At 48.6% G+C, this 27,602-nt stretch overlaps 1 protein-coding gene across 5 annotated transcripts in view; it reads left to right on the top strand.

The window, feature by feature from the left end:
- The window catches only part of SMARCA4 (SWI/SNF related BAF chromatin remodeling complex subunit ATPase 4), a 778,095-nt gene that overhangs the window by 402,379 nt on the left and 348,114 nt on the right, over positions 1 to 27,602 (top strand). For 4 of the 5 annotated variants that reach the window (XM_078684950.1, XM_078684957.1, XM_078684972.1 and 1 more), the window contains exons 28-29: positions 6,469 to 6,687; positions 16,462 to 16,748. In XM_078684950.1, coding sequence (XP_078541076.1) covers positions 6,469 to 6,687; positions 16,462 to 16,748 — 506 coding nt within the window. The remainder of the gene's footprint in view (positions 1 to 6,468; positions 6,688 to 16,461; positions 16,749 to 27,602) is intronic. The other variant, XM_078684966.1, reaches the window with a different exon arrangement.

Genomic DNA, 27,602 nt, shown 5'->3' with positions numbered 1-27,602 from the left:
GCACAAACTTAATTTGTCGTATGAGCTACCGTCTTCGGCCTCCTGTTGTAGTTTTAGGAGTATTGCAATCTTGGCCTCTCTAGAGTTTTGTTGATCGCTGCTCATCCTTGCTTTCTTCAGTAATTGCTTGGCTAGGGAGCCGCTGTTTCTTACTGTAGCACAGACCAGCCTCTGTCCTCAGTATGACACTAGGGTTGCACAGATTTCTTATTATAACGGATTGGGAAGGGCCTGTCTATTTGAGGAAGACACAACACTTGATAAGGCTGGTATGTTCTTTCACAAACATTGTGCACATGAGGTAGAGGTACCTTAACCCTGTCTCCCCTGGTCGGCTTACTTTTAAACCATTTAGCTCTGCAAGGGGAGTTTTACACTGTTATCCTATCTTTAAAATTGCCCTTATCTGTGAAAACAGGACAGAGGCAGCTACCTTTTGTGATAAGAAAAGGTACATTTCAGTATATTTACATTTCAAATGTCGTCCAGGCTGCGCTGCAGCACAGCCTTTGTGTAGTGATGCTCCTCACTGCAGGGCTGTCACTAGCCTGGAGCACCCACAGCAGAGGCACAAAGAGGTGCGAAGGCTCTCCACTGAAGTGTGATCAAGGTAGACAAATGCTTGGCTTCACCTATAGGGCCCCCTTCAACCTGCAACTCCACCCCTTATCACCCATAGCATCTACCAAAGAGGCATAGCTTCAAAAAGTCTAATCAGCAGCCATTTGCTAACAAAAGTGTTCATTGAATTTGTAGAGGGAGCTCTCTCACCACCCCCACACTCAAACCAGTGTTTGCACCCCTGCCCTCTTGCCACTGCAATGCAGGTAACACACTCCCTTTGTCTGGGAAGCTGTCCTCGCCTTCCATCAGGTGCCAATGCAAACCAGAGGCATTTAAATATATCCCATACTGGTGTGTAATTAATACTCCTAGTCCAATCTGAGTCTGAACACCAGAATCCCTTTTTCAAATGTGTACTCTGTTTCCATGTATTTTTTTAGCATAAATCCAGCCATTATTTCTCACTTTCAACCCTTGAGCTGATAAACTGAGTTGGCTGGATGGTTGGTCTCTCTTAGTAGTGGAGAGATGGTTTACCTGATAGTACCTGTTAAAAATTCCCAATATAACACAATCTTCTCAAGAAAATAATGTATTCTTTCTACATTCTTGCATCCTCAAACTGCGTGCTTTCACTACATTCATTAAATCTGGCATTAAAAAAAACCTGTCCTTAAATTAAAACTTCTATTTTTCTTCTCCCTTTCAAAAGTCCCTTTCTTTCCCTTCCGTCCTCTGCATGCTTACCCCCTTGGAGTACAACCTACTCTAACACATGCACGTTTGACTATTCTCTATTTCAGCACATTTCCCACAGCTCAATTTACAAGATCACAATCTCTCCTCCTTCCGCTGAAAGTCATACTCATGCAACTGAACAATACCTAATCTCTGCTAACTCCTGTATTAATCCACCAACCTTGTGCTTGAGCTCCTCCCCTCCCCCTACACTAATGATCACAATCAACCACTATTATTTTAGTCGAGCATAAAAAACTGAAATGACTGCATGGAATGGTTTGCTTTGAGCGCACAAGACTAATCCCAATAACTAACAGTAACCAATGACACTAAACAAGCCATCAACCTTGGGTTCCAGAGCAGCGTGCTGCCCAGCGTAAAGTGCTTCGCCTCATTAGGGGTAGCAAGCTCTATATAAATACAATGAGACTACACCTAGCGGCTGTAGACGCTTATCTTCAGAACAGGCAACACGTTTCCCTATTCCAAATTCCTGTCAGTAAAGCCGTCATGGAGGGTCTAAAGTAATTCCTCTTCAGGGCACCCCAGCCTGACATGAATTCTTAACTTTGTAATGACAAGATTAACGGGCCCTTGTGAGAAAGTGCCATCTTTCTTGCATTGGTATGCCCCCACTTTTTGCTGAATTGCTGATGTGCTTTGACTGAGTGTGCCCTGGGCTCCTGCCAACCAGGTGCCCAGGGCCTGTGTTCCTTCCCTAAAACTGTGTTGAAACTAAAACCCAATTGGCACCTCTGGCCACCTGTCAGCACCTAGTAAATGGTATGTTAGGTATCCAGGGCCTGGTGACCCGAGGAGACCCTTAAGGGCTGCAGCACTTATTGTGCCACCCTTAGGGGCCCTGGACCCTGACACCCACACACTGCCTTGGCAGGCTGAGTGCCTCAGTACAGAACTGAACAGAAAGTCAACATGGCACACATCCCTGTGTGCCATGCCCACAAACCCACTGCCCTGGCATACATAAGCCACCCCTCTAGCTGGGTGCCCGATGCCAGTGGTGTGGGCACAGGTGCATGAGCCCTGTGACCCTACAGTACCCAGGGCCATTCCTGGCACTGTAAGTGCAGTGATGCCATTAAGAGTATATTGTGCTGGCAGGTTGTCATTACGAACTCCACTGCACCATAATGGCTACACTGAAGACTGACAAATTTGATATCAAACTTTTCAGCACATTAAACCCACGCTGATACCAGTGTGGGATTTAATGTAAAATGCACTACAGAGGGCATCTTGGAGATGCCACCTAAAACCTAACCTACAATCCACGTATTGTCTGAGAGGCTACCTAGGCTGACCCTCAGCAGACAATTTGCTGGACCCCTGGGTGTGGAGAGCCCTCGCTCTCCTGGGCCTGCAACAATGCACATCCTGGGACGAGGTGCCAAACCTCCTCCCCCAGGATGGGCAGGGGAAGCTTCAAAGGCATTCCGCCTTTGTGAGCTTCTCCAGACCATTTGCTGTAATCAGCAACTGGCCTCCACCAGTTCTGACCCCCACACTGGCGGGAAACCCTGCGTCAGGAAGGGGGGTGCCAGCCTGTGCCAACTCCACCCCTCAGGTGGGAGAGGCGAGGTGAAGCACGACCCCTGACTCCAGCCATCTTGAAGATGGGTAGCCCTGCCCAATCACAGCTAGGCTCCTGCCCCCCTCCCACAGGAGATGAGCAGGCTAGGGGGTGTACCCACCCCAGGACAGGGACCCATTGATCCCTGCCCTTGCCCTACCTGTAACGCCCCTAAATTTAGTATTTAGGGGGTCCCTGAACCTTCATTCCTCACATCCCGAGTGCAACAACAAGAAGACCAAGAACCAGGAAGACCTGCCTTGCAGCTGTCAACAAAAGGACGACCCCCACTGACCCTACAGGCCTGTTGATCCTTGAACCTGCTCCTCTGAAACCCCAGCGTCTCCTGCGGACAGCAACCTTGACATCCCCGGAGGACCTGCCTGCCTTGAACCTTCCAAAAGACTGGGACTCACATGAGCAGTGGTTCTGCTCCAACAGCAATACCCCTGGTGCCAGCCAGGAACCGCAAATCCAGCCCACTCTGCACCCGCCAAGCCTGGCCTGTGCCTGAGTGACCCAAGACCACAAGGACATTCCCCCGGCGACTGGGACCTGAAGTCCAGTGCCCAAGACCCTCCTCGATGAACCAGACGACTCCTGCAGCCTCAGAACCAGGGACCCCTCCCACCGCGACCAGGCGAGGGTAAGATTTCCAGACACCAAAAGACACCCCTGCACCCGGCGCCCTGCGGCCCCCTGCACCTTCGTTTGGGGTACCTACCTCTTCTCCAAGATCCCAGCTTACCTCTCAAAGTGGTGGTCGCACCTGAAGAATCTTTGTCCCCGAGCCTGCAGCCTCTGTTCACTTTTTAACTTTCCCTTTGGATAACATTGAGCGCCCGATGTCTCAAAAGCACCCTGCACACAGCCGCCTGAGTGCCACTGGAAGTGCAACAACTACCCTACACTTCTTCCCCACTTGCCCTGAGTAAGTGACCAGGAATTCAGCTCCCACAGCCGCAGCCTGCTTGCTTGCAGCCACCAACCGAAGGCCCCCTACCCGCCATTGTATTGCATTGGGCCTACTCTCTCCGCATCCGGCTGCCCCCGTGCCGCTGAGGGTTGTAACTACTGTACCTTTTCGACCCTGGGAGACCCCTGAGTCTATGCCCAGAACCTTAACTCCACCAGTCGAGTTCTTACCTACAAGCCGATAACTCACTTTCCTTCCATAGGTTAACATTGACTGGTTTTCACTGAAATTTCTTCTAAGTGTGGATTTTTGAAACTTTAAACTATTCATCTAAAATCAGCTGAATAACGAATTCCGAAATACTCACCTGTGATCAGGAGAGAAGCCAGTACTGTACCTTTTAGCCCAGTACTGAACCACAAAAGTAATCTTAACTGTACTTACCAGTTACCTGCATTTTCTTCCATAGGAAACCATTGACTGTTTTTCTGTGAAATTTCTTCTAAGTGTCGATTTTTGCAAACTAGAAATATTCTTTAAAAATCGTACTAAATACTGAAACGTAAATACTTACCTGTCTTAGGTAGAGGTCCCAGTGCTGAACATAGGAGTCCAATACTGGATTACAAAAGTAACAAGAACCTACTTTACCTGTGACTTGAATTTCCTTCCTTCGGATAACATTGCTAGTTTTTCACTGAAAAGTCTGTCAACTTTGAAAATACATTTATATTCTTTAAAAATCACAACTGTAACCGAAACGCTTTTACTTAACTGTTTACAGCTTAGGTCCCCGGACTGAATCCAGGATCCAGTCCTGTGGTTATAAAAAGTAATCCTTAAAGTAATCAACTGCATTTATATAGAAAAACCCATTGAGCTCAATGTTAAATTGTGTTTAGAATTGTGTTGCCTATTGCAACCACTGTAGCTATTGTACTTACAAAGTCTATTGTATTTCTGCAAAGTTACCTGAAGTCACTCATATTGAGAAAAGTATATTTTGATACCTGTTGGTTCTAAAATAAAACAACTATATCTTTTGATATGAAAACAATTGGCCTAGAGTTCAGTTCTTGAGTGTGTGAAACTTTTTGCTGACTGAGTGTGTACAACAAATGCTTTACACTGTCCTCTGACACTGCTTGACCAAGCTGCCACTTTAGAGAGTAAGGTCATATCTGACTTTAACCTCTGTTATACCTCTGGGGATTGGGGACTCTATACACACTGTACCTTACATTGGTCCAGTATATATAGAGCCACTTTCTTACAGCCCTCCATTTAAACCCCTCCACCCTCCAGTTTATATCCTGGAAGGTAACGTTTCTGGTCTCCATCGCTTCCCTTAGATGGGTCAGTGAGCTTCAGGCACTAACGGTGGAAGAACCCTTCTTCCAAATACATGAAGATAAAGTTTCCCCCCATCAATCTTTTGAAATATCTGTATTTTTCCCTCAACCTGACTGTTGCGGAATGGGCTTTCCATAATAGCCCTCATGTATTATATTGACAGACTAAATTTTTTAGAAAAGAAAACACTGCTTTTTGTTGTTTTCCCCATACCCAATACGGGCAAAACCATTTCTAAATCATGCATTGGTAGATAGATTATTAAATGTATCCAGACATGCTTTTATAAAGCTAAAAGGCCCTTAACTATTCCTACTGGGACCCATTCCACCAGGAAAAAAAGGAGCCTCTACAGCCTTTCTTGTGAATATTCCTATTGATTATATTTGTACAACAGCTACATGGGTCACACCATATGTTTCTATAAAACATTACTGTGTGGATGTGCTTGCTCGCCAACAAGCCAGTGTTGGTCAGGCAGTTCTACGTACTCTTTTTCAAACCACTGCAGCTCCCACATGCTAGCCACCACTATTTTGGGAGGACTGCTTTACAGTCTATGCATAGCATGTGTATCTACAGTCACACATGCCTTGAACAGAAAATGTTACCTAACTCATTAAGCATTATTTGTGGCATGTAGTGCTATATATAGATTCACATGCGCCTACCCTCCTTCTTGGATGTCTTTTAGTTGTAGTCAATTTACTAATTCTTTCTTTTCTCTTTGCATGGATATCTCTCTATACTACACTTCGCTTAACATTTCATCATCACCCGCCATGCGGGAAAATAATCTAACAATGAGTCAACCATGCGCATTACCAGCAAGTGGAGGAGTCACAATACCTTGTGACTCATAAGACTTTTTTACACATCCAAGCCCAACACTACATGGCAGGATTATGCATAGCATGTCAATCCACATCACTGCATGCCACAAACAGATGCTTACTGGTTAAGTAACATTTTCCTTTTCCTGTCTTCCCTTTTTTTCCCCATGTTCGTCTTGCACCCTATTGTTCCAATCTATTGCCATGGGCATGTACACTCCTGCCCAGTTTGTTTTCTGTGTTTATTGCAGCATAACTGGTGTGAGATTTAATAGTGGTATGTATTTCCTGTGGTGTAATGAACAGTACTGTATTATGTTCTAAATCGCTAAAGGGTGTTACGCCAAAATGCGTAAAATAAAATGTGGCAAACGTGCTTTGTAACCCTCTAGAAATTCTGTCATTGACAAATATCCAAATTTAAATGCATCTATCTTCTTCTCATTCTTTCTTTCCTTATTTGATATCAGCGCATGGACCTCGACCGCCGGCGGGAGGAGGCCCGCAACCCCAAACGCAAGCCACGGCTGATGGAGGAGGATGAGCTGCCATCCTGGATCCTCAAGGATGATGCTGAGGTGGAGCGACTCACCTGTGAGGAAGAGGCTGAGAAGATGTTTGGTAGGGGTTCACGACATCGACGAGAAGTGGACTACAGTGACTCCCTCACAGAGAAACAATGGCTGAAGGTGAGTCATTGTTACAGGGTATGCCAGTCTGTTTTTCAATGGCTTTAAGTTTCCATTATAACACTCTAAGAGGGAAAAATCTTCTTTACAGATCCAGTCGCTGCCTTTGAGTATTAAGTACCTTTGAGTCTTTAAAAACCCTTATTCTTACATTTGACTTGATTGATATCTCCAGGGAGCTTGGCCCTTAAGGTTAGAGCTGTAAGACCTGGGTATAATGCAAATTGATGACCCCTTCTGGAAAATATAGTTAGGGTGGAGCGTTCTTGAAATTCCCCTTAGGCTCTTTGCCTCACAGATATAGAAAGGCCTTGCAGTTAAACATTCCACTTTAGGGGTTGGCTTGTTGCACAGCAGCTGCCTTTGTTACACACCCCAGGTGGTGGGTGGGTATGCAAGCTGAATTCCCATATAGTAATTAGGTACTCTTCTATTGTCAGTCTTTTCTTGCCATACCAAGACCTGTACTGCTGAAGGTGGTGCAGATTCCAAAGCAATGTTTGTTGCTGTTTTTGTTTTCATGGCGCCTGGTTGCTAATCCTTCGGGTTGTATTTATGTGACTGGTTTGGTCACCACCTTGCTACTGTGAGAAAGTGCCATCTTTGTTGCATGGGTATGCCCCCACTTTTTGCTGAATTGCTTTGACTGAGTGTGCCCTGGGCTCCTACCAACCAGGTACCCAGGGCCTGTGTTCCTTCCTTAAAACTGCATTGAAACTAAAACCCAATTGGCATCTCTGGCCACCTGTCAGCCCCTAGTAAATGGTACCCTAGGTGCCCAGGGCATGGTGACCAGAGAAGACCCTTTAGGGCTGCAGCACTTATTCTGCCGCCCTTAGGGGCCCTGTACCCTGACACCCACACACTGCCTTTGCAGGCTGAGTTTCTAAGTACAGAACTAAACAGAGAGTCTACATGGCACACATCCCTGTGTGCCATGCCCACAAGCTCACTGCCATCCATCAGTCACCCCTCTAGCTGGGTGCCCTATGCTGGTGGTGTGGGCACAGGTGCATGAGCCCTGTGCCCCTACAGTACCCAGGGCCATTCCTGGGTACTGTAAGTGCAGTGCAGAGTATATGGTGCTGGGAGGTTGTCATTACAAACTCCAAAGCACCATGATGGATTCACTGAAAACTGAGAAGTTTGATATCAAACTTCTCATCACCTTAAACCCGCACTGATGCCAGTGTGGGATTTAATGTAAAATGCACGACAGAGGGCATCTTAGAGATGCCCCCTGAAACCTAACCAACTCCCAGTGTCCTGACTGTGTGGCTACCGAGGCTGCCACCTCCAGACATGTTTCTGGACCCCTGGTCGAGAGCCTGCCGCTCTCGGGGGGCCTGGAACAATGCACCTCCTGGGACGAGGTGCCAAGCCTCATCCCCCAAGATGGGCGGGGGAAGCTTCAAAGGCATACCGCCTTTGTGAGCTTCTCCAGGCCACTTGCTGTACTCAGCAACTGGCCCCCACCGGTTCTGATCCCCACTCTGGCGGGGAAGAATTGCAGGAAACCCTAAGTGAGGAAAGGGGGTGTGCCAGCCTATGCCGTGGGAGAGGTGAGGTGAAGCCCGACTCCGGCCATCTTGAAGATGGAGAGCCCTGCCTAATCACAGCTAGGCTCCTGCCCCCCTCCCACAGGAGAGGAGCAGGCTAGAGGGTGTACCCACCCCAGGACAGGGACCCATTTGTCCCTGCCCTTGCTTTACCTGTAACACCCCTAAATGTAGTATTTAGGGGCACCCTGAACCTTCCTTCCTCAGATCCCGATTGCAACAAGAAGAAGAATAAGAAACAAGAAGTCCTACCATGCAGCTGCTAACAAAAGGATGACGCCCACTGACTTGGCCCCAAAACCCTACAGGCCTGTTGACCCTTGTACCTGCTCCTGGGAACCTCCGGCGTCTCTTGCGGATGGCAACCTCGAAAACCCCGGAGGAACTGCCTGCTTTGAACTTTCCAAAAGACTGGGACTCCCACGAACAATGGTTCTGCTCAAACAGCAATACCCCTGGTGCCAGCCAGGAACCGCGAATCCAGCCCACTCTGCCCCTGCCGAGCCTGGCCTGTGCCGGAGTGAACCAAGACCATGAGGACGTCCCCCCAGCGACTGGGACCCGAAGTCTTGTGCCCAAAGACCCGCCTCGACGAACCAGACGACGCCTGCAGCCTCAGAACAAGGAACCCCCATCAACCGCGACCAGCTTCGGGTAAGATTTCCCGGCACCCCACGGCTCCTGTGCCTTCATTTGGGGTACCTACCTCTTCTCCAAGATGCCAACTTACCTCTCCAAGTGGTGGTCGCACCTGAAGAATCTCCGTCTCCGAGCCAGCAGCCTTTGTTCACTTTTTAACTTTCCCAATGGATAACATTGAACGACCAATGGCTCAAAAGCACCCTGCACACAGCCTGAGTGCCACTGGAAGTGCAGCTACTACCCTACTCTACTTCCTCACTTGCCCTGAGTAAGTGACCAGCAGCTCAACTCCCACAGCCGCGTGGCCTGCTTGCATGCAGCCACCAACCGAAGGCCCCCTACCCTCCATTGGATTGCATTGGGCCTACTCTCTCTGCACCCGGCTGCCCCAGCGCCGCTGAGGGTGTAACTACTGTACCTGGGAGACCCCTGAGTCTATACCCAGAACCTTAACGCCACCAGTCGAGTACTTACCTACAAGCCGATAACTCACTTTCCTTCCAAAGGTTAACATTGGCTGTTTTCATTTGAAATTTCTTCTAAGTGTGGAGTTATGAAACTTTAAAATATTCATCTAAAATCAGCCCAATACCGAATTCCGAATTACTCACCTGTGATCAGGAGTGAAGCCAATACTGTACCTATTACCCCAGTACTGAACCGAGAAAGTAATCCTGACTGTACTTACCCGTAACCTGAATTTTCTTCAATAGGAAACCATTGACTATTTATCTGTGAAATTTCTTCTGTCGATTTTTGGAAACTAGAAATATTCTTTAAAAATCGGACCAACTATCACACCATATTTACTTACCTGTCTTAGGTAGAGGTCCCAGTGCTGGACGTGGGAGTCCAGTACTGGATTACAAAAGTAACAAGAACCTACTTTACCTGTGACTTGAATTTCCTTCCATAGGATAACATTGCTTGGTTTTCACTGAAAAGTTTCTAAGTGTCAACTTTGAAAATACATTTATATTCTTTAAAAATCACCACTGTAACCAAAACTTACTTAACTGTTCACAGCTTAGGTCCCGGGACTGAATCCAGGATACAGTCCTGTGGTTAGAAAAGTAATCCTTAAAGTAATCAACTGCATTTATGTAGAAAAACCCATTGAGCTCAATGTTAAATTTTGTTTCAAATTGTGTTGCCTATTGCAACCACTGTAGCATTTGTACTTACAAAGTCTATTGCCTTTTTGCAAAGTAATTACCTAAAGTCACTCATATTGAGAAAAGTATATTTTTATACCTGTTGGTTCTAAAATAAAACAACTATATCTTTTGATATAAAAACAATTGAACTAGAGTTCAGTTCTTGAGCGTGTGAAACCTTTTGCTGACTGAGTGTGTACAACAAATGCTTGACACTGTCCTCTCGTACTTGCATACTGCTCGACCAAGCTACCACTTTAGAGAGTAAGGTTATATCTAACATTAACCTCTACCATACCTCTGGGGACTAGGGACTCTATACACACTGTACCATACTTTGGTCCAGTATATATAGAGCCACTTTCTTACAGCTACTATTAAAAAAGATGGTTTGAAGAGGCAAACAGCTGTCTAACATGGCAAGTACAGTTTTACAGCATGAATTATATTCTGGATGTGCGTTATTCCGCCATCTAGTGGTTTGGGTCCGGAATTGTCTGTTTTGTTTTTTTCCTTTTTTCTGTGGGGGAGTCGTTGACCACCATTTGGTACTAGGTCCATCCCTTGTGTGATGTCAGACAGCACACCGGAAGTTCCTGTGCGTGGTAGCCATCTTCCGATTCTTTTTCCACTGTTCTGTCTGAAAGCAAGGGGAGACGCTCCGAAGTTTTAGATGAAATCTCCGAAAAAAATGTAGGATTGTAAGAGGAAAAACCATTGTTCATCGATTGAGAAGTCACCGGAGAAGGAGAGAGAGAAACCTTTCCAACCAAGACGCAGATGGACCAAAATACGGCACGGTAGAGTGCCTTGGAAAATACCCCTTCCAAGTTTTGACCTAATTGCCTCTACAAATTTTCACAACGCGATCCACATGATGTCTGTAACCTCTACCTGCCGAGTGATCACAAGGATAAGGACTACAAGGCTTGTTCTGTATTCATGTCGAAGACTCGAGGTCCAGTGAAAGCAGAGGGAGGACCATCGCACAGCCATGCTAGTCGTCAGAAACAACAGGTATGGCTGAGGGAATTAGGCCTTTCAAGCTACCAAGATGAACAGGGGGTGACCGCACAATCGACACACGAAGGGTCTGCCTTCGAGATCCGTGAAGGGGACGCTGAGAGGAAGTGTACTGTGAAAAAGACGGCGAAGGCGATGAGAAGAAACCCGACAAGGTAACTAAAACCCCTCACTCGTCGAATACTAAGGTCCTCGAAAAGAAGGTGCAATAGCCAGCCCAGGTGTTGAAGAAAACGACGACCGAGGGTCAGCCACGGCCGAAACAACTCCAGGGATTTTGACGAGGGAAGAACGTTGAAATCGAAGACAGATGCCGGACGAGAGGCCGCGAACGACAAAACAATACCTTGGGAGGCAGAATGCTCCACACCCAAGAGGAGGATCTCCCTGGCTTCAGACACCAAAAGGGCCCTTGAGGTGGAGAAGAAGAAAAGACGCCCGAAGGCAGAAATGGTGCTCCTTCAACAAAAGGAGTACGAGGCTCTAAAGGAATTCAGAATTCCTGCGAAAACCTTCAGTACCGCAGAGGAAGAAGAGGGTACCCTTGAATCTCCAGAAACCCTGAACCTCACGAGGAGGATGTCGAGGAGGAACTCGACATTCCAGCAGAGGAGGAAGCCAATGGGAACTTTCGAGGAAGAGTGGAACATCCTTGAAACAGAAAGCTCTGAAGAAGAGGTCTTTACCTATCCCTCGAATGCTTTGCCACCAGACGACATAGCCTTCTACAACAGCCTCATCAAAAGAGCATCTAATACCTTCGGGTCACCTTAGAGGAAGAGAAAGGAGACTTGTGTTTCCTCCTAGAAACATTAGCACCATCCACAAAGGGTACACAATACCTTCCAATGCTGCCAAGCATTCTGAACCACGGCAAGGAGGCTTTCTAGGAGCCTGCCTCAGCAAAAGGAGTTAACCCAAGGGTTGAGAAAAATTCAAACCCTCCACAAGTGACCCTAAATACATTCAAGGAAACACAGTGATTGCTTCCATGATAGTTATCACAGCAAGGAGGAGGAGCAACGCTCATTGCTACACTGGCACACCTCCAGAAAGGGAACGTAAGAGAATGGACATGGTCGGGAGAAAAATGGAGAAGGAGGCAGTAAGACAATGGTACATTGTGAACTTTAATGCCCTCCTCAATAGGTATGGCCACCAACAATGGGACAACATTGAGGAACTAATGATCAAGCTTCCAGAGGAAGATAAACCGAGAGCAAAATCCATCATACAAGAGGGAAGAAACATAGCTAACACCTGCCTAAAATCAGCTCTAGACGCAGACGATACAACCAGCAGACAAATGTGCACAGGCACAACACTAAGAATGCACGCCTGGCTCAGAATTTCTGGTTTCAAACAGGAAGTACAAACTTCCATAATCTACAAACCCTTCACAGGAGATGTCCTGTTTGGAAGTGAGGTAGATGATTCCCTACAACAAATAAAAAAGGAAAAAGAGGCGACCATCACTATGGGAGCCATGCAAATGAGTCACCTTGAGAAGAGGAGTATTTAACCTCAGAAAACCCACAGGTCTTCTCACCAGGGCAGCAACAACAACATCAAACACAGATCAACGGACAGCAATCAAACCAAGCAGTCCGTATACCAATGCTGGCAGCAGCAACCAAAGCAGTCCTTTTGTGGCAGCGAAAGAGCCAGGGGACCATCCTAAGTAGGGGGAAGAGCAAACTCCAAGTGACTTGCCCGCAAAGGAAGACACCCCCCCCCCCCCCCACACACACACACACACCCTCCCCAACACCAGTGGGAGGCAGAATAGTGCATTACCCACTTCAATGGGAAAACATCACTACAGACAGTTGGATTTTAAATGTGGTACGCCATGGCTATTGTATAGAACTAGCAAAGAAACCCCCATCAAATCCACCAAGGAAGAAGAGGTCCAAATGAACAGAACTCTTACAATTAAGGGAGGAAATAAAGGGACTCTTAGAAAAAAAAGCAAGAGCGAAGGGACAGACTAGGGAACACAACAAGGAAAACTACTCACCTTGTTTCTTGGTTCCAAAGCAAGATCTCATGCTAAGACCGATCTTAGATTTCAGATTCGTAAACAAATTCATTTGCACGCACCATTTTAGGATGTCAACACTACATGAATTAATCCCACAGCTACAAAAAGGGGACTCCATTGCTTCCGTTTGACTCAAGGATCCAGTTAAAAATTGCATGTATGACTCATAGAGCGATACACTACAACTCTTCCCTTTACCTGGCAAATAAGCTCGAACTATCGGGAGCCTCCCGGCCCCCCAGGAGCACCAGCACACTCCTGCTCAAGTCAAAGAAATAAAAAAAAATTTAAACCTACAATCGTACATTCTCTGGCATTGCCCCGAGAATATGGAACTGCCTACCTGTGGAAACAAGACAGATTCCCTCAACATTTGCCTACAAAAGGGAAGTGAAAGTCTTACGGTTGAACACTGCTCTGTACTAGAAGTTTCGATCCTTTTGTCTCCCATCTTGTTTTGCTGCTTAACACGTTACGTGGCATCTGCTTGATCAAAGTGTCCCTGCCAATATACTATTGTATTCCTAATATATATTTCTATGCTTTTTCTCCCACAGCTATTTACTTATGTCGTCCTCATCTCGTACGTAAAGCGATCTGATACACTCTTGGGTCATGTTTGTGTTATACAAAAAATTTAAAAATAAAATAACTAAACCATAGACCTAAAGGATGCCTATCTGCACATCCCCATGAACCAAGCACACAAGAGATACCTCCGGTTTATCCACGAGGACACTCACTACCAATTCATTATCTTCCCCTTCCGAATAAAATCAGCACCAAAAGTTTTCAGAAAGTGCCTAGCAGCATCTGTAAGCAGAGGAATTCACGTCTATCCCTATTTAGACGACTGGCTGGTGAAGGCAAGTTCAAAGCAAAGATGTTACACACACATTCATCAGGTGATCACAACGCTGTAAGGATTGAGATTTTCCATAAACCACAAGAAATCCTCAACAAGACGGAAACAGGAGAAAACTTTCCCAGGAGAAAGATTAAACTCCAAGATTTCACAGGCTCACCTGGCCCAAAGGTGGATACAAGCTATCAAACAGCAAACTCTCCTCTACCAGAAGGGACGGTCTCTGACCCTGAGGACAGTGGTGAAACTTATGGACATTATAGCATCATGCATTCCCCTCATTACCCATGCACGTCTACACATGCGCCCTCTACAGGAATGGCTGTGCAGCAGTTTGTCACAAACCACAGGAATCTAGTGGTAGTAACAGAAAAGGTTCAGACGGAGATACAATGGTGGGCATCTAAGAACATAACACTAGTCAGACCTTTCAAATCACTAACTCCCTCAGTGACCATCATAACAAAGGTGTCCCACAAGGGTTGGATATCACATTCAGGAAACCTGAGGGTACGCGGTCAATGGAACGACACAGACTCCATAAACATATCAACTTCCTAGAGATAAAGACTGTTTTCCTGGCACTAAATGCATTCCAAGCCTACATAGGAGGGAAGACCGTATCGATTCAGATGGACAATACCACAACAATTTTGTACCCCAAGAAACCGGGAGGAACAAAATAATTTACCCTAAGCAACCTAGCTCAGGAAATATGGAAATGGGCCAATTAAAACAAAATTAACCTGCAAACAATTCACCTGCCATGAAAGGACAACACAAAAGTGGATCAGTTCAGCAGACAGAACAGCTGAGGAGCCTTCAAATGGTCTTCAGCCTCTGGGGGCACACCAGAAATCGACCTATTCACAACATTGGAGAACAAAAAAAATCCAATTGTTCGCCTCCAGGTTTCAACACCCCTATAAAAAGGGAGTCAGGGATATTTGCATATGCTTTTCCTCCATTTCCTCTGCTACAAAGGGTACTGTAAAAAGCCAGACAACCAGGAACAGACTTAATTCTCATAGCCCCATAATGGGCAAGGCAAACCTGGTATTCAAGCCTACTCAAACTATTCAAGGGACAGATGATAAGATTCATGCCAGAGAAGGACCTTCTCACAATTTAGAGGGGTCAAATATTTCACCCGGAACCTGCTACACTCAGCCTAGCAGCCTGGCACCGGAGTACATAGAGAACGGACATTTAAACTTACCACAAAAAACAATGGAAAAACGTTAGAGGCAAGAAAACAAACCACAAGACCGTGCTACACAGCTAAGTGGAAACGGTACATCATATGGTGTACAGAGAGCAATACCCTAAATGTAATATCCACACAGGAAACAGTGCTAATATATCTTACGCACTTGCTTGACAGTAAGATCAACTACTCAAGCCTCAAGGTGCACATGGCAGCGATTGTAGCCTACTCCAGGGGAGAGTCAGGTAACCTTTTTTTCACATCCCCAGTTTTCAAAAGATTCCTGGAAGGTTCCAAGAGGATTGCACCCCCAAGGCATGCTCCAGCTCCGATGTGGAGCTTAAATACAGTTCTAAACAGCTAATGACAGAACTGTTCGAACCCATGCACAAAGCAGAACTCTGATACATCACGATAAAGACTGCCTTCTTAATAGTAATAACATCTCTACAGAGAGTAAGTGAACTGCAGGCATTAACTATTGAGAAACTATACATGCAAATATACTAGGTTATCCTATGGACCAACCCTCAATTCTTACCTAGGTAGTAAGCAAATTCCTCATTAATCAAAGCATTCAGCCAGCAGTTTTCTTTAAAAAAACAACAAACACAACTAGAAAAAAGCCTTCGTACCTTGGATGTAAGAAAAGCTTTACTATACTATCTACAGGAGGAGAAAAGACAATTTCGTAACAGGAATCAGTTGTTCGTCACTCACTCCAATTTCAACAAAGTAACACCTGTGACAAAGGGGACAAGTGCATGTTGGATTCTAGAAGCTATTCAATGCTATTCCCACAAGGGACAGACCTAGCACTAAATGGTGGTTGACGCCCCACAGAAAAAAAGACCATTCCGGACCCAACCACTGGATGGCGGAATAATGCACAGCATGTGAATCCAGAAAACTCTTCAAGCTGCAAAACTACTCTAACTGGTAAGTAACCATTTTGTTTCTATTATATCGAGTAACCTTTGCCCAGTCCCCAACGTGCTCAGAATGGATTTCCTTTTTTTTCTTCAAAAACTAGCCACAAAATGCCATTGCATTTTGCAAGTCCGTACTTGAACCTCTGTTAAATAGACAAGGTAATAAGTCATTTTCTGTCCAGTGAGTAACATTTGTGGCATATTTTGTTAACCATTAGTACCAGGCATACTTGGTCCGTTTTTCATGCTAGTCAAGGGGAAAGGGGTAGTCTGATTTCCTCGCATCTCTTGCTGGTTGAAGGACTGGCTGAAGGGTTTTTTTTGTTCTTTTTTTCCCCTAACTAGGCCATTGAGGAAGGCACTCTGGAGGAAATTGAGGAGGAAGTGCGTCAGAAGAAGACAACCACCACTCGGAAGCGCAAGCGGGATATCGACCCGAGCTCTTCTACCCCCACACCTACCCCGATCCCCATCATGAGCAGCACCAGCAGCAGACACCGCGAAAAGGATGATGATGTCAAGAAACAGCGGAAGCGTGGACGCCCCCCTTCCGAGAAGCTCACACCCAACCCACCCAGTCTAACCCGGAAAATGAAGAAGATAGTGGATGCTGTGATTAGGTACAAAGACAGGTGAGGGTGCAAACTGGATATTCACCTACACCCGATCCTGCTACACCCAGCAGATCTTAGTTGTTGTTTTATTCTTGCATATGTTCATGGTGCTGCCAGTTTAATGTATTGCTCCAAGAGATTTGAGTTTAGATGTGGGGTGGGTGGTGTATGCCTTGTTCCCAGACACTGACTAAAATATATGCGTTCTTCAAAGATAGAAAAGCGTTATGATTTTTTCATGTTAATATGGTCTTTCAGACCCCAAGATATTCAGCAAATGAGTGGTTCTTGGGCATCATTTAAAAGGTACATGCTGAATGAAGAACCTAGTTTTGAGTGCTTTCATGAGTTTCAGTTGGTTTAGTAGTTCTGGGACTATACACTAGATTGCAAGATATTGCTCAGCTTGAGGATGTATAACATGCCAGACTCAAAACATTTCCTATATGCAGGTAAGTGTTTTTTTGTCTGGATAGAGTCTGTTGGAGTAAGTGTAGATGGGTGCTGAGGAGGGAATCCCTGAAAGGGACAACCTGTTGCATCATTTGTTGGCCTTGGGGATACAAGCGACAATCCGATTTCCAGCATTGATCTCTTTTATAGATTCACATGCCTTGTTGAATAAATATTTCTTGTTTTAGGGTTTGGAATCCAAATGATGTGGGATATTAAGCCTGTTTTGGCAATTTAAGAAGATTTCAATGCAGCAGAACTGCCTTTCTTTGCAGAACTACTTTGTGTTAAATCTGTTGTCAGTGTGTATGGTGAAAGGTTTGAATGTGTTTGGCAAAACAGTTCATCAAAGTCATGCATGGCTGATAATCATGCATGTATACACAATACTTTGCCAGGCTCCCTTCTGCTGTCTTCCCTTTCAGAGGAGGTTTGGCAATTCCAGTTGGACTGTTTCTGTTAAAGCAGCAGTTTGAGTTTGGACTGTTGCTGTCAGAGCCGGACAGATTTACATGTGGCTGGTCTGTCTGGAGTGAAAATGCGACCAGAAGAATGGCACTGGCTGAGACTATTGTAAGCATTGCTGCTATCATGATGTATTTTCCTCAATGTGATGCCCCAATTGCGGCTGGTATGCTAGGATATGGGCCCCGCGATTGTGGTGGCACGTCTCAAAATATACTTTCATTCAAAATATACTTTCATCAAAATATACTTTCATGCAGAGGCATTTGTTGCAGTACCACCTTTTTATTGCCTCTCAACAAAGGAATTGCACAATACTACCGCTTCATTTCCCCTCTGAGTATCCTGAATAGGAAGATGTGGGCTGCCAGGGTATATCTTTTGAGTTTGTGCAGGGCCCACTGTTCTCAGTCTATAATTGACCACTACAGACAGGAATTTCCTTTTTCAATTGGGGACGCTTGATTGCTTGACGAATGTATTAGTCTAGGAGCTGGACCAGGTTGTTGGTCATTGATGCAGGTGTGCCAGTGTAACATGCTGGTCTTGATTGCTTTCCTGAAAGCTGTGAGAACAGTCCTGTGCTGGACGCCTTGGTGTTACAATATTCGGTTCCAACTTGACCCTTGAGTGCGCACAATTGCTCGTTGGTCACTGATGTTCTATCTGCTTAAAACATATAAGACTAGGAATGTAATCACCAGGTAGCAAAGTGTATGAAGCCAACATGGAGGGCCAGCATGAAATAATTTGCTCCTGTTGTAGTCTGTCCATTGAAACTATGACTACATTACCGAGTGTGAAGGCAGTCATTCTTTAGTGGCTTCTTTGACTTCAGTTTCTGAACCAGAATCTATGTTTTCATTATTATCCTCTCAGCTCAGTCAGTGGTGGTTATGGCGTGCTCCCTACATGACAGGATGTCTTTCTTACATATGGACATGGAAAATAGGGCCACAGAGAAATATAGACAAAACCTTGTTAGGCTGCAGCTCCCTCCATTAGGTAAGCCAGTATCTGCTAGTGACATCTAGCTGCAGATTCCTTAACTTAGAATATCCCCAGGTGTCAGACTGAATCCAGATTTTTTTTGCAGCAGCACCTCTGCGCGACGGGGGACGGCGCCACACGACCCCGCACTGACGTCGTCCACGTACGTGACGTCAGCGAGGTCATATAAGTCCCTCCCGGCACGCTGACGTCAGTTTCCTTCTTTTCCACGTGCAAAGCGGATCCGGAGTGAGCGGTTCCTCTGGCCTGTTTTCAGGCTTCCTTTTCGACGCTTCGCGTCAGGAACAGTGTGCGATGCCTTTGGCTTTAAAACGTGTAAGTTCAAGGCATATGAGCTGCAGGTTGTACATTTAGCAATAGATCGCCACCTGGTGTTGGGCTCGGATGATTGCAGGTTGTTGTTGTCTTCTTGGAAGAAGTCTTTATAGTCACGAGATAGGTGACTCCTCCCTTGGACAATACTGCGCATGGTCATCGACTCCATCCTCAGATTGTTTTTTTCCGCCACTGGGTTCGGCTGAAAGTTTTCCGCTCCGGCTAGAAAAGACTTTTTCGGCATTTTCGAAGCGTAAAACTTTAGACAAACAACTTTCGACATCGAAGACACTTTTCGACATCACCAGCTACATCCCGGTGCGATCGGCAGAGGGTGCTTGTTCCCCTCGGGACGTGCATCCTCGCCTCTCTCCACCCTACCTGCCGTTTCCTGGCGTTGGGGCGACTAGGGCCCAAATGACCGTCTATGCTGTGGCCCTGCAGGGGTCTTTGGCCCCTCCTCCCCCTCCTGAGACATCCACGGATCCCTTGCCTCGCGCTGGGCCTTCAGCGGAGTCGCCGACGGCTTCGGCGCCGAAGGATTCGGCTTCAGGTTGTAGGAGGGTGGTGTCGTTGAGGTGCAGTCCTTCGGGGCTCCCTTCTTCGACACATGGCGTCCCTGCCTCACCGCGAATCCCTAGGGGGCTCCCTGTGGCGTCGCAGGAGGTCGCCCGGACTCCGGGCTTGTCCCCGAGTTCCCCTCGGCCCTCTGAGCGGGCGGCTGCCTTGCCAAAGGCCGAGCCGGTGCTATTTCGGCGCCGAAGGCTTTCCTCCCCGGCCCTGGCGGTGCGGCAAGTGGAGGCCGGGACCTGGGGTGCTTTCCCGAGTCTCTCTCGGTCTACTACGCGGGCGGCTGCCTATGTGAGGTCGAGCCAGCGCCTTTTCTGCGCTGTTCCTTAGTCGAACCCGCCCCATTCTCCTACAGAGTATGTGGTGGTGGAGGTCGGATCGGCACCGGCCAATGTCCACTCCGGCGGCGAACGTTGTCGAGCTGACGCTTGTGGCGGACTCCACGGCGGCGTGCCGGCGTCGGGTCCTTGATTCGTCTCCATAGGTTCCTTCTTCTCCGGAGGTTTGTTATCTCATGGTCTCTTCTTCTCCGGAGATAAAACGCCACATCGTTGCTTTTTCACCGGCATCTTCCAGGGAGGGCTCCTTGCCGTACCCGCAGCCTCAATCCTCAGACCCTCTTTTCCGCAGCTCGTGGCTGGTTCCTCCACCGGCTTCTCCACCTTCCCCGGGGGTCCCTCAGGTCCCCCACTCGTCCGTGAATCCCCCTCCATTCAGGGACTGGCCGCTTCCCCCTCTAGCTGGACTTGGGGACGAACGGCTCAGTTTGCAGCCCTCGCCCACGGAGGAATTGCTTTCTCCCACGCGACGCCCTACGGAGGCCAGTGTTGCCTTTGTTCAGGCTATTTTCACAGGCGCTGGCATTTTGCGAATGGGTTACCCCGTCGCCCCATTCCCTACGGATAATCTCTTGGAAGTTCTCCACCAGGGCTCTGGTGGACGGGAGCTGATCCTTCATTTCGAAGCGTCTCTCCACAACTCTCTTCTGGAGGCTTGGGGGCATCCTGCCACTGGTGATCCGGTGCCTCAGCCGCTCCTGCATCTCCACCGTCCTGCCCGCGCGACACAGTCTGCCATTCAATCCACCCTTCTACCCAGGGCTCCCTTCTGCGGACTGCTTTTCCATCCTTGCCTGTAGTGTTGTTTCCTCCGTCTCGGGAGGCCCGGTGGTTGGATTCATGGGGGCGTAACAGCTTCGCTTCCTCCAGTGCTGCTTGCGGGCGCTCAACACTCTGTGTGTTGGTCAGGATTACCTCCAGTCTGTGGAATTCTGTGGAGTCCCTTCTTTCTCATGTCTCCCATGAGGGTTCCAGCGCTGATCTACTGCATCATGTGTTGGATTGTCGAGAGTTGGCCGCGTTTATTCTCCCTGCGGCCTTGGATGTTGCTGATACTCTCGGCCGTGCTATGGCCAGTTCTGTGGCTCTCCATCGCCATGCTTTGCTGCGGGAAGCGTTTTTTTCTGAGAATATTAGGGAGCGTCTGGTTGACCTGCCCTTTGATAGGTTCCTTTTGTTTAACACTCATGCGGACTCCGCAGTTCAGCGTCTCCTTGCGGGTCTCCGTCCTCCTCCCCCTACGTAGGCTGGCTTGTTGCTCCTCTGGGGCTTGATGAGAGGCGTTATGCCACCTGCTTCCTGGAATCTGGTATTTTTAGTTGACTGTTTGTATGTTCTGTGTGATTTGAGGTGCCTTCAGGGTCCCTTGGCTGGCCCCTCTCTTCTGTTGGCTGCTGGTTTAGCCCTTTTGGCAAGTGTGTATTTTTTGGCTGATTGCTAAGCCGTCTGTGGTTCCTACCGCAGGACTTATGTTCTTGTTCTCTGATGCGGGATTCTTTCCCTAAGAGTGGGTTCGAGGCATGTGGGCTGCTAAATTCATATCTTAGCATTAGATCGCCGCCTAGTGTTGGGCTCGGATGATTGCACATTGTTGTCCTGGAAGAGTCTTCGAAGTATCCTGAGATAGGTGGCTCCTCCCCTGGACTACAGTGCGCATGGGCATCGGCTCCATCCCCAGATTGTTTTTTTCCGCCATTGGGTTCGGATGTGGTTTCGACGTCTTACTGTCGGAACCAAGTAAAACTATCTTTTACCGGCCAAAAGGCCTCGATTTTCTTGCGTCGGTATTGTCTGCGCTCGGTCTCGAGTCTTCCGTCTCTTGAAGCCGGAATAAGCGGAGTTTTCTTCGCTTTCTAAACTTTGAGGCCTTCTCATCGCGACACGACAGCAAGCCTTTACGGACATGGAGCGGAGCCCGTTCAAGTACTGCCCGCTCTGTGGGTCTAAGTACCCACACATCGATCTACACCCTGTGTGTAACAAGTGCCTTTCACCGGACCACGACGACGGCAAGTGCAAGGCCTGTGCACAGTTCCGCTCCAAGAAAACTCTCAAGCTTCGGCGCGCGGTGCGCTTGGAAGCTAGGCAAGCGGCCCCGGATCCGGAGAACATCTTCGGCGACCCGGAAGAAGAGGTCCAGGGTCACCTTCTACAAATCTCCCCCTCACAGTCGGAGGTCGAGGCGGATCCGGGTGACGACGACGGAGTCGCGGGTCCGGTCCTCGAGTACGTCGAAGAGGTAGGAGACGACGATGAAATTTATGGGGCCGCGGCGGACAGCTCTGCGGACGAGCTCTGCCCCGAAAGTTTCGAGGACGACCGGGACACGGGATCGCCTGTCGGCCTTACCCTGGACCCGTTGCCGCAAGCCACAGCCCCGCCTTCAGGCCCGGCTTCGGACTCACTTGCTGGGCACGATGTTTCGAAACCGAAACTGAAACCGTCGGGGTCGTCAACACCTAAAATGGCCGACCCGAAATCGAAACTGAAACCAAAGGACTCGAGTGTTCCTAAGATGGCTGCCGTGCCTGTGAAGAAGTCGGTGCCCGTCACCCCGTCGGCTCCGTCGACCTCCGGTCCGCAGAAGCCGAGGAAGTCGGTCGATTCCGACGCTCCGAAATCGAAGCCGACGCCCGATGAAGGGGCCCCCAAGAAAGATAGTCGGCTCGGATCAACGGCTCCGGCGCCGTCCAAGCCCGCCAAGGTCGGCTCCAAAGAGGCTACGCCCAAGAAGTCTGCGCCCCGGCCTCAAGATTCGGAGGACCCGAAGAAGGTTTCCGCGCCCAAACCGCACAAGGCCCGCGAGGGCGTCGGATCCGAGGGACCGCTCAAAGCATCCTTGTCGGCGACAAAACCAACTGGCAGTGTACCGTCCCCTATTGCGGAGTCACTGCAGAGAATCAGGGAGAAGGCCCTTGCTCCATCGGCTCCGATGCCATCACCGCAGCCGCAAAAGGACGCTCCGGCTAAGCCTTCGGGGAAACTCCTTTTTCTCTTGCCACCTAAGGAGGCGCCGAAAGCGTTTTCGACGAAATCGGCTCCGAAGCAGGTTTCCTCACTGCCAGACCCTCTTCCACGTCGTGTACTCGAATCGGTGGACGATTCAGAGCATTTCATCGATGCTGCCACCGGCAAGCTGACCCTCTATAAACGGAAGATCACTTCGGAGCCGGTGGACCCCTACGTCATCCCGTTGAAGAAGAAGAGGGTGCCCCTTGACGCCGTAGGCCTCACGGAGCCGATTCAGCCTCCTCCAAGACGGAGCCCTACTCCCTCCCCAGAACACTCTGTGGGTGAGGAAGATGATGAGGATGAACAGTACAATTTCCCCATCGATGACCCTGATGTACAACCAGATTCATACGACGACTCTGGTGACCAAAACACCCAGGGGGCGGGCCAAGACCCGCAGACCTTTAATGCACGTGCATCCCCGACTGAGGACTCAGCAGGATTTCATGCACTAATTGAACGGGCGGCGGCCAATCATGATGTGGACATGCATGCCGACCCGGTTGAGGAAGACTTCCTTTTTGACACCTTTGCCATATCTGAGAGGACAGTAAAAACACTTCCTATGCTGAAAGGTGTTCTCAAACATGCTGGAGACATTTTTAAGGAGCCTACGAGGGCTAGAGTGGTCAACCCTCGCATTGAAAAGAAGTACAGGCCTGCTCCTGCGGACCCCGTCTACATCCGGGGACAGTTGCCACTGGACTCTCTTGTGGTTGCCAATGCCAGGAAACGTGCCAACTCCCAGACAACGGGTGAAGCTCCTCCCCCGGACAAGGAGTCCAAAGTGCTTGAGGCAGGAGGCAAAAGAGTGGCTGCACAGGCGGCAAACTTTTGGCGCATCGCAAATACACAGGCGCTCCTGGCGCGTTATGATAGGGCGCACTACGACACCCTAGAACAAATTATACAACACCTGCCCCCACAGTTCCAAGAAGGCACCAAGATGCTTATTGAGGAAGGGAAACTAATATCAAACGCAGCCATCAAGTGTGCACTTGACGCTGCGGACACAGCTGCTAGGGCTATCAACACTAGCGTTATGCTGAGAAGACAAGCCTGGCTCCGCATCTCAGGGTTCAAGCAGGATATTCAGACGACAATCCTGAATCAGCCGGTCAATCCTGATAGTCTGTTTGGTCCGGATGTTGACACCACCTTAGAGAAGATAAAGAAGGACACGGAAACTGCTAAATCTATGGGGGCTCTGCAGTCCCAACAGTTTCGTGGCGGCAATTTTCGTCGCTCAGGTGCACGTGGAGTCACCAGAGGACAGATGGGTCAACAATCCCAGTTCTCCAAAGGTGGGGCGCAAGCCTCGTTCACTAAGCAGACCAAGGGAGGTTATAGGAACAACAGCAACAGAGGTCGCGGCAGAGGAAACAACAGCTCCCGCACCTCTACTCCGAGCAAACAGTGACTCTCTGTCACTGCCCCCCGACCACCTAACACCTGTCGGGGGGAGACTGCAGCAGTTCCTGCCCGTCTGGAGAAACATCACCACAGACAGGTGGGTGCGACAATTAGTTCAGTATGGTTATTGCCTAGAGTTGAAGTCCACTCCACCCAACATCCCACCAAGGCAAAGGCCTATGTCCGCAGAGCACTTGCACTTATTGCAGCAGGAAGTAGTGGCGATGCTGCAAAAAGGCGCAATCGAGCTCGTGCCGGTGGGGGAAGAAGGCACAGGGGTATATTCCCTGTACTTCCTTATTCCAAAGAAGGACGGTTCTCTCAGGCCCATTCTCGATCTACGTCCCCTCAACCTGTACATACTATCGGAACATTTCCACATGCTTACACTGCAGCAGATTCTTCCCTTGCTAAACCAGGGAGACTTCTTAGCAACCTTAGATCTCAAGGATGCTTATTTCCATATTCCACTACACCCGTCACACAGGAAATATCTCAGGTTCACTATTCAAGGCAGGCACTACCAGTTCAAAGTCCTACCCTTCGGAGTCACAACAGCCCCGAGGGTGTTCACCAAGTGTCTAGCGACAGTGGCGGCGCACCTCAGGAGGCAGAATATCCATGTCTACCCCTACCTAGACGACTGGCTCGTACAAGCCAAGTCGGAGCAACAGTGCGCCGCAGACATGTCGACTACAATTCGCCTGCTTCACGATCTGGGTTTCTCCCTGAACTACCCAAAATCGCATCTCCAGCCGGCACATGTCCGGCAGTTCCTGGGTGCTACGATCAACACCCTGACAGCCATGGCTCAGCCAAACCAAGTCAGAATCGACAGCATTCAGTCGCTGATCCAACGATTCAGACCACAACACTCCCTGCCAGCGAGAGTGTTCATGCAGTTGATAGGCATGATGGCCTCCTGCATCTTCATAGTCCCTCACGCACGGTTGCATATGCGCCCGCTCCAGGAGTGCTTAGCGAATCAGTGGACACAGGCTCGTGGGCAATTGACAGACCTAGTGTTGGTTACCAGTCGGGCATACGACTCTCTGCATTGGTGGACTCCACACAACCTTTGCAAGGGCCGACTGTTCCAAGAGCCTGTGCCGCAGATTATCCTGACAACGGACGCATCTCTCCAGGGATGGGGAGCTCATGTGCTCACTTACACAGTGCAGGGACTATGGACGACGCAGCAACAGAAGATGCACATCAACTATCTGGAACTGATGGCAATCTTCATGGCGCTCAAGTCCTTCATTGTACATCTGAGCAACAAGGTCGTGCTAGTCCGGACGGACAACATGACCGCGATGTACTACATTCAAAAGCAGGGAGGCACCCACTCGCCACAGCTGTCTCATCTGGCTCAGAGCATGTGGAAGTGGGCCATTCAGAGGAACATCTTCCTCATGGCAGAACACCTCCCGGGCAAGGACAATCAGATGGCGGATCTGCTCAGCAGATACAGCCATCAGATGCACGAGTGGGAGATACACCCTTCTGTTCTCCACCCGTTCTTCCAAAAGTGGGGTCATCCGGAGATAGACCTGTTCGCAACAAAGGAGAACGCAAAATGCCGACTCTTTGCCGCCAGGTTCCCTCACCCACAGTCGCAGGGGAATGCGATATGGATGAACTGGTCAGGCAAATTTGCATACGCTTTTCCGCCAGCCCCTCTAATACCGCTGGTCGCACGAAAGCTAAGGCAGCACTCCATGACTCTCGTCCTGGTTGCTCCAACGTGGGCGCGCCAAGCTTGGTACACCACGTTCCTCGAACTCTCGGTGGTGCCGCATCAAAGACTGCGCCTCACACCCAGTCTTTTGACGCAGAACCATGGAGACATTCAGCATCCAGATCCACGACAGCTCAACCTGGCGATCTGGCTCCTGAAGTCCTAGAGTTTGGATACCTTAACCTACCTCCAGAATGCATGAGTATCATCAAGGAGGCGAGGAAACCTACTACTAGAGCATGCTATGCTGCTAAGTGGAAGCGTTTTGTCATCTACTGTACGTCCAATGACATCAACCCGCTAGATGCATCTATTCCCAACATCATCTGTTATCTGTTACATCTCTACAAGTGCAATCTGGCGTACACTTCCATTAGGATACATCTCTCAGCCATAGCGGCTTATCTTCAGAACAGGCAGCACCTCTCTGTCTTCAGGGTGCCCGCCATTAAAGCCTTCCTTGAAGGTCTGAAGAGAGTCATTCCCCCAAGAACTCCACCAGCTCCGGTGTGGAACCTCAACGTCGTTCTCACCAGACTGATGGGGCCACCATTTGAGCCACTGCACTCGTGTGAGCTCCAATTCCTTACGTGGAAAGTGGCCTTTCTGATAGCTATTACGTCTCTGAGGCGTGTCAGTGAGCTGCAAGCGCTCACCATACAAGAGCCGTTCATTCAAATTCACCCAAATAGGGTGGTGCTACGCACTAACCCTAAATTCCTTCCTAAGGTGGTGTCACAGTTTCATCTTAATCAAACTATTGACTTGCCAGCATTCTTTCAAAACCCGCAAACGGTGGCGGAAAGAATGCTCCATACCTTAGATGTACGGAGGGCGTTGATGTACTACATAGACAGAACACAACCCTTTAGAAAGACAAAACAACTCTTTGTTGCCTTCGCACCACAACACAAAGGCAACCCAATTTCTAAAGCAGGGATAGCCAGGTGGATTGTTAAGTGCATCCAGATATGTTATCAGAAAGCCAAGCGCACTTTAACAATACCCCCCAGAGCGCACTCCACACGCAAACTGGGGGCATCCATGGCTTTCCTAGGGAACATTCCTTTAGAGGATATTTGCAGAGCAGCCACGTGGGTCACACCACATACCTTCACAAAACACTACTGTGTTGATGTGCATTCCAAGCAGCAAGCAGCTGTAGGACAGGCTGTTCTCAAGACACTTTTTCAGGTTTCTGCAGCTGGCACGGGCAACCGCCGCTGATGGAGGGACTGCTATGTATTCTATGCTAAGATATGAATTTAGCAGCCCACATGCCTCGAACTGAATATGCTACTTACCAGTATGCATCTGTTCTTGGCATGTAGGGCTGCTAACATTCATATCGCCCGCCCTCCTCCCCGGTGCCTGTCGCAGCTGCAGATATACTATTGTATTTATTCATTAGCATGGACATCCTTTACACTTTCACTCCATCTCCTGCCACAATGGCGAAAAACAATCTGGGGATGGAGCCGATGCCCATGCGCACTGTAGTCCAGGGGAGGAGCCACCTATCTCAGGATACTTCGAAGACTCTTCCAGGACAAC

This window comes from Lissotriton helveticus, chromosome 1_1 (assembly GCF_964261635.1).
Source record: "Lissotriton helveticus chromosome 1_1, aLisHel1.1, whole genome shotgun sequence".
Taxonomy (NCBI): Eukaryota; Metazoa; Chordata; class Amphibia; order Caudata; family Salamandridae; genus Lissotriton; species Lissotriton helveticus.
The sequence above is the reverse complement of the archived record's forward strand: the minus strand, read 5'-3'. Positions and strand labels throughout refer to the sequence as shown.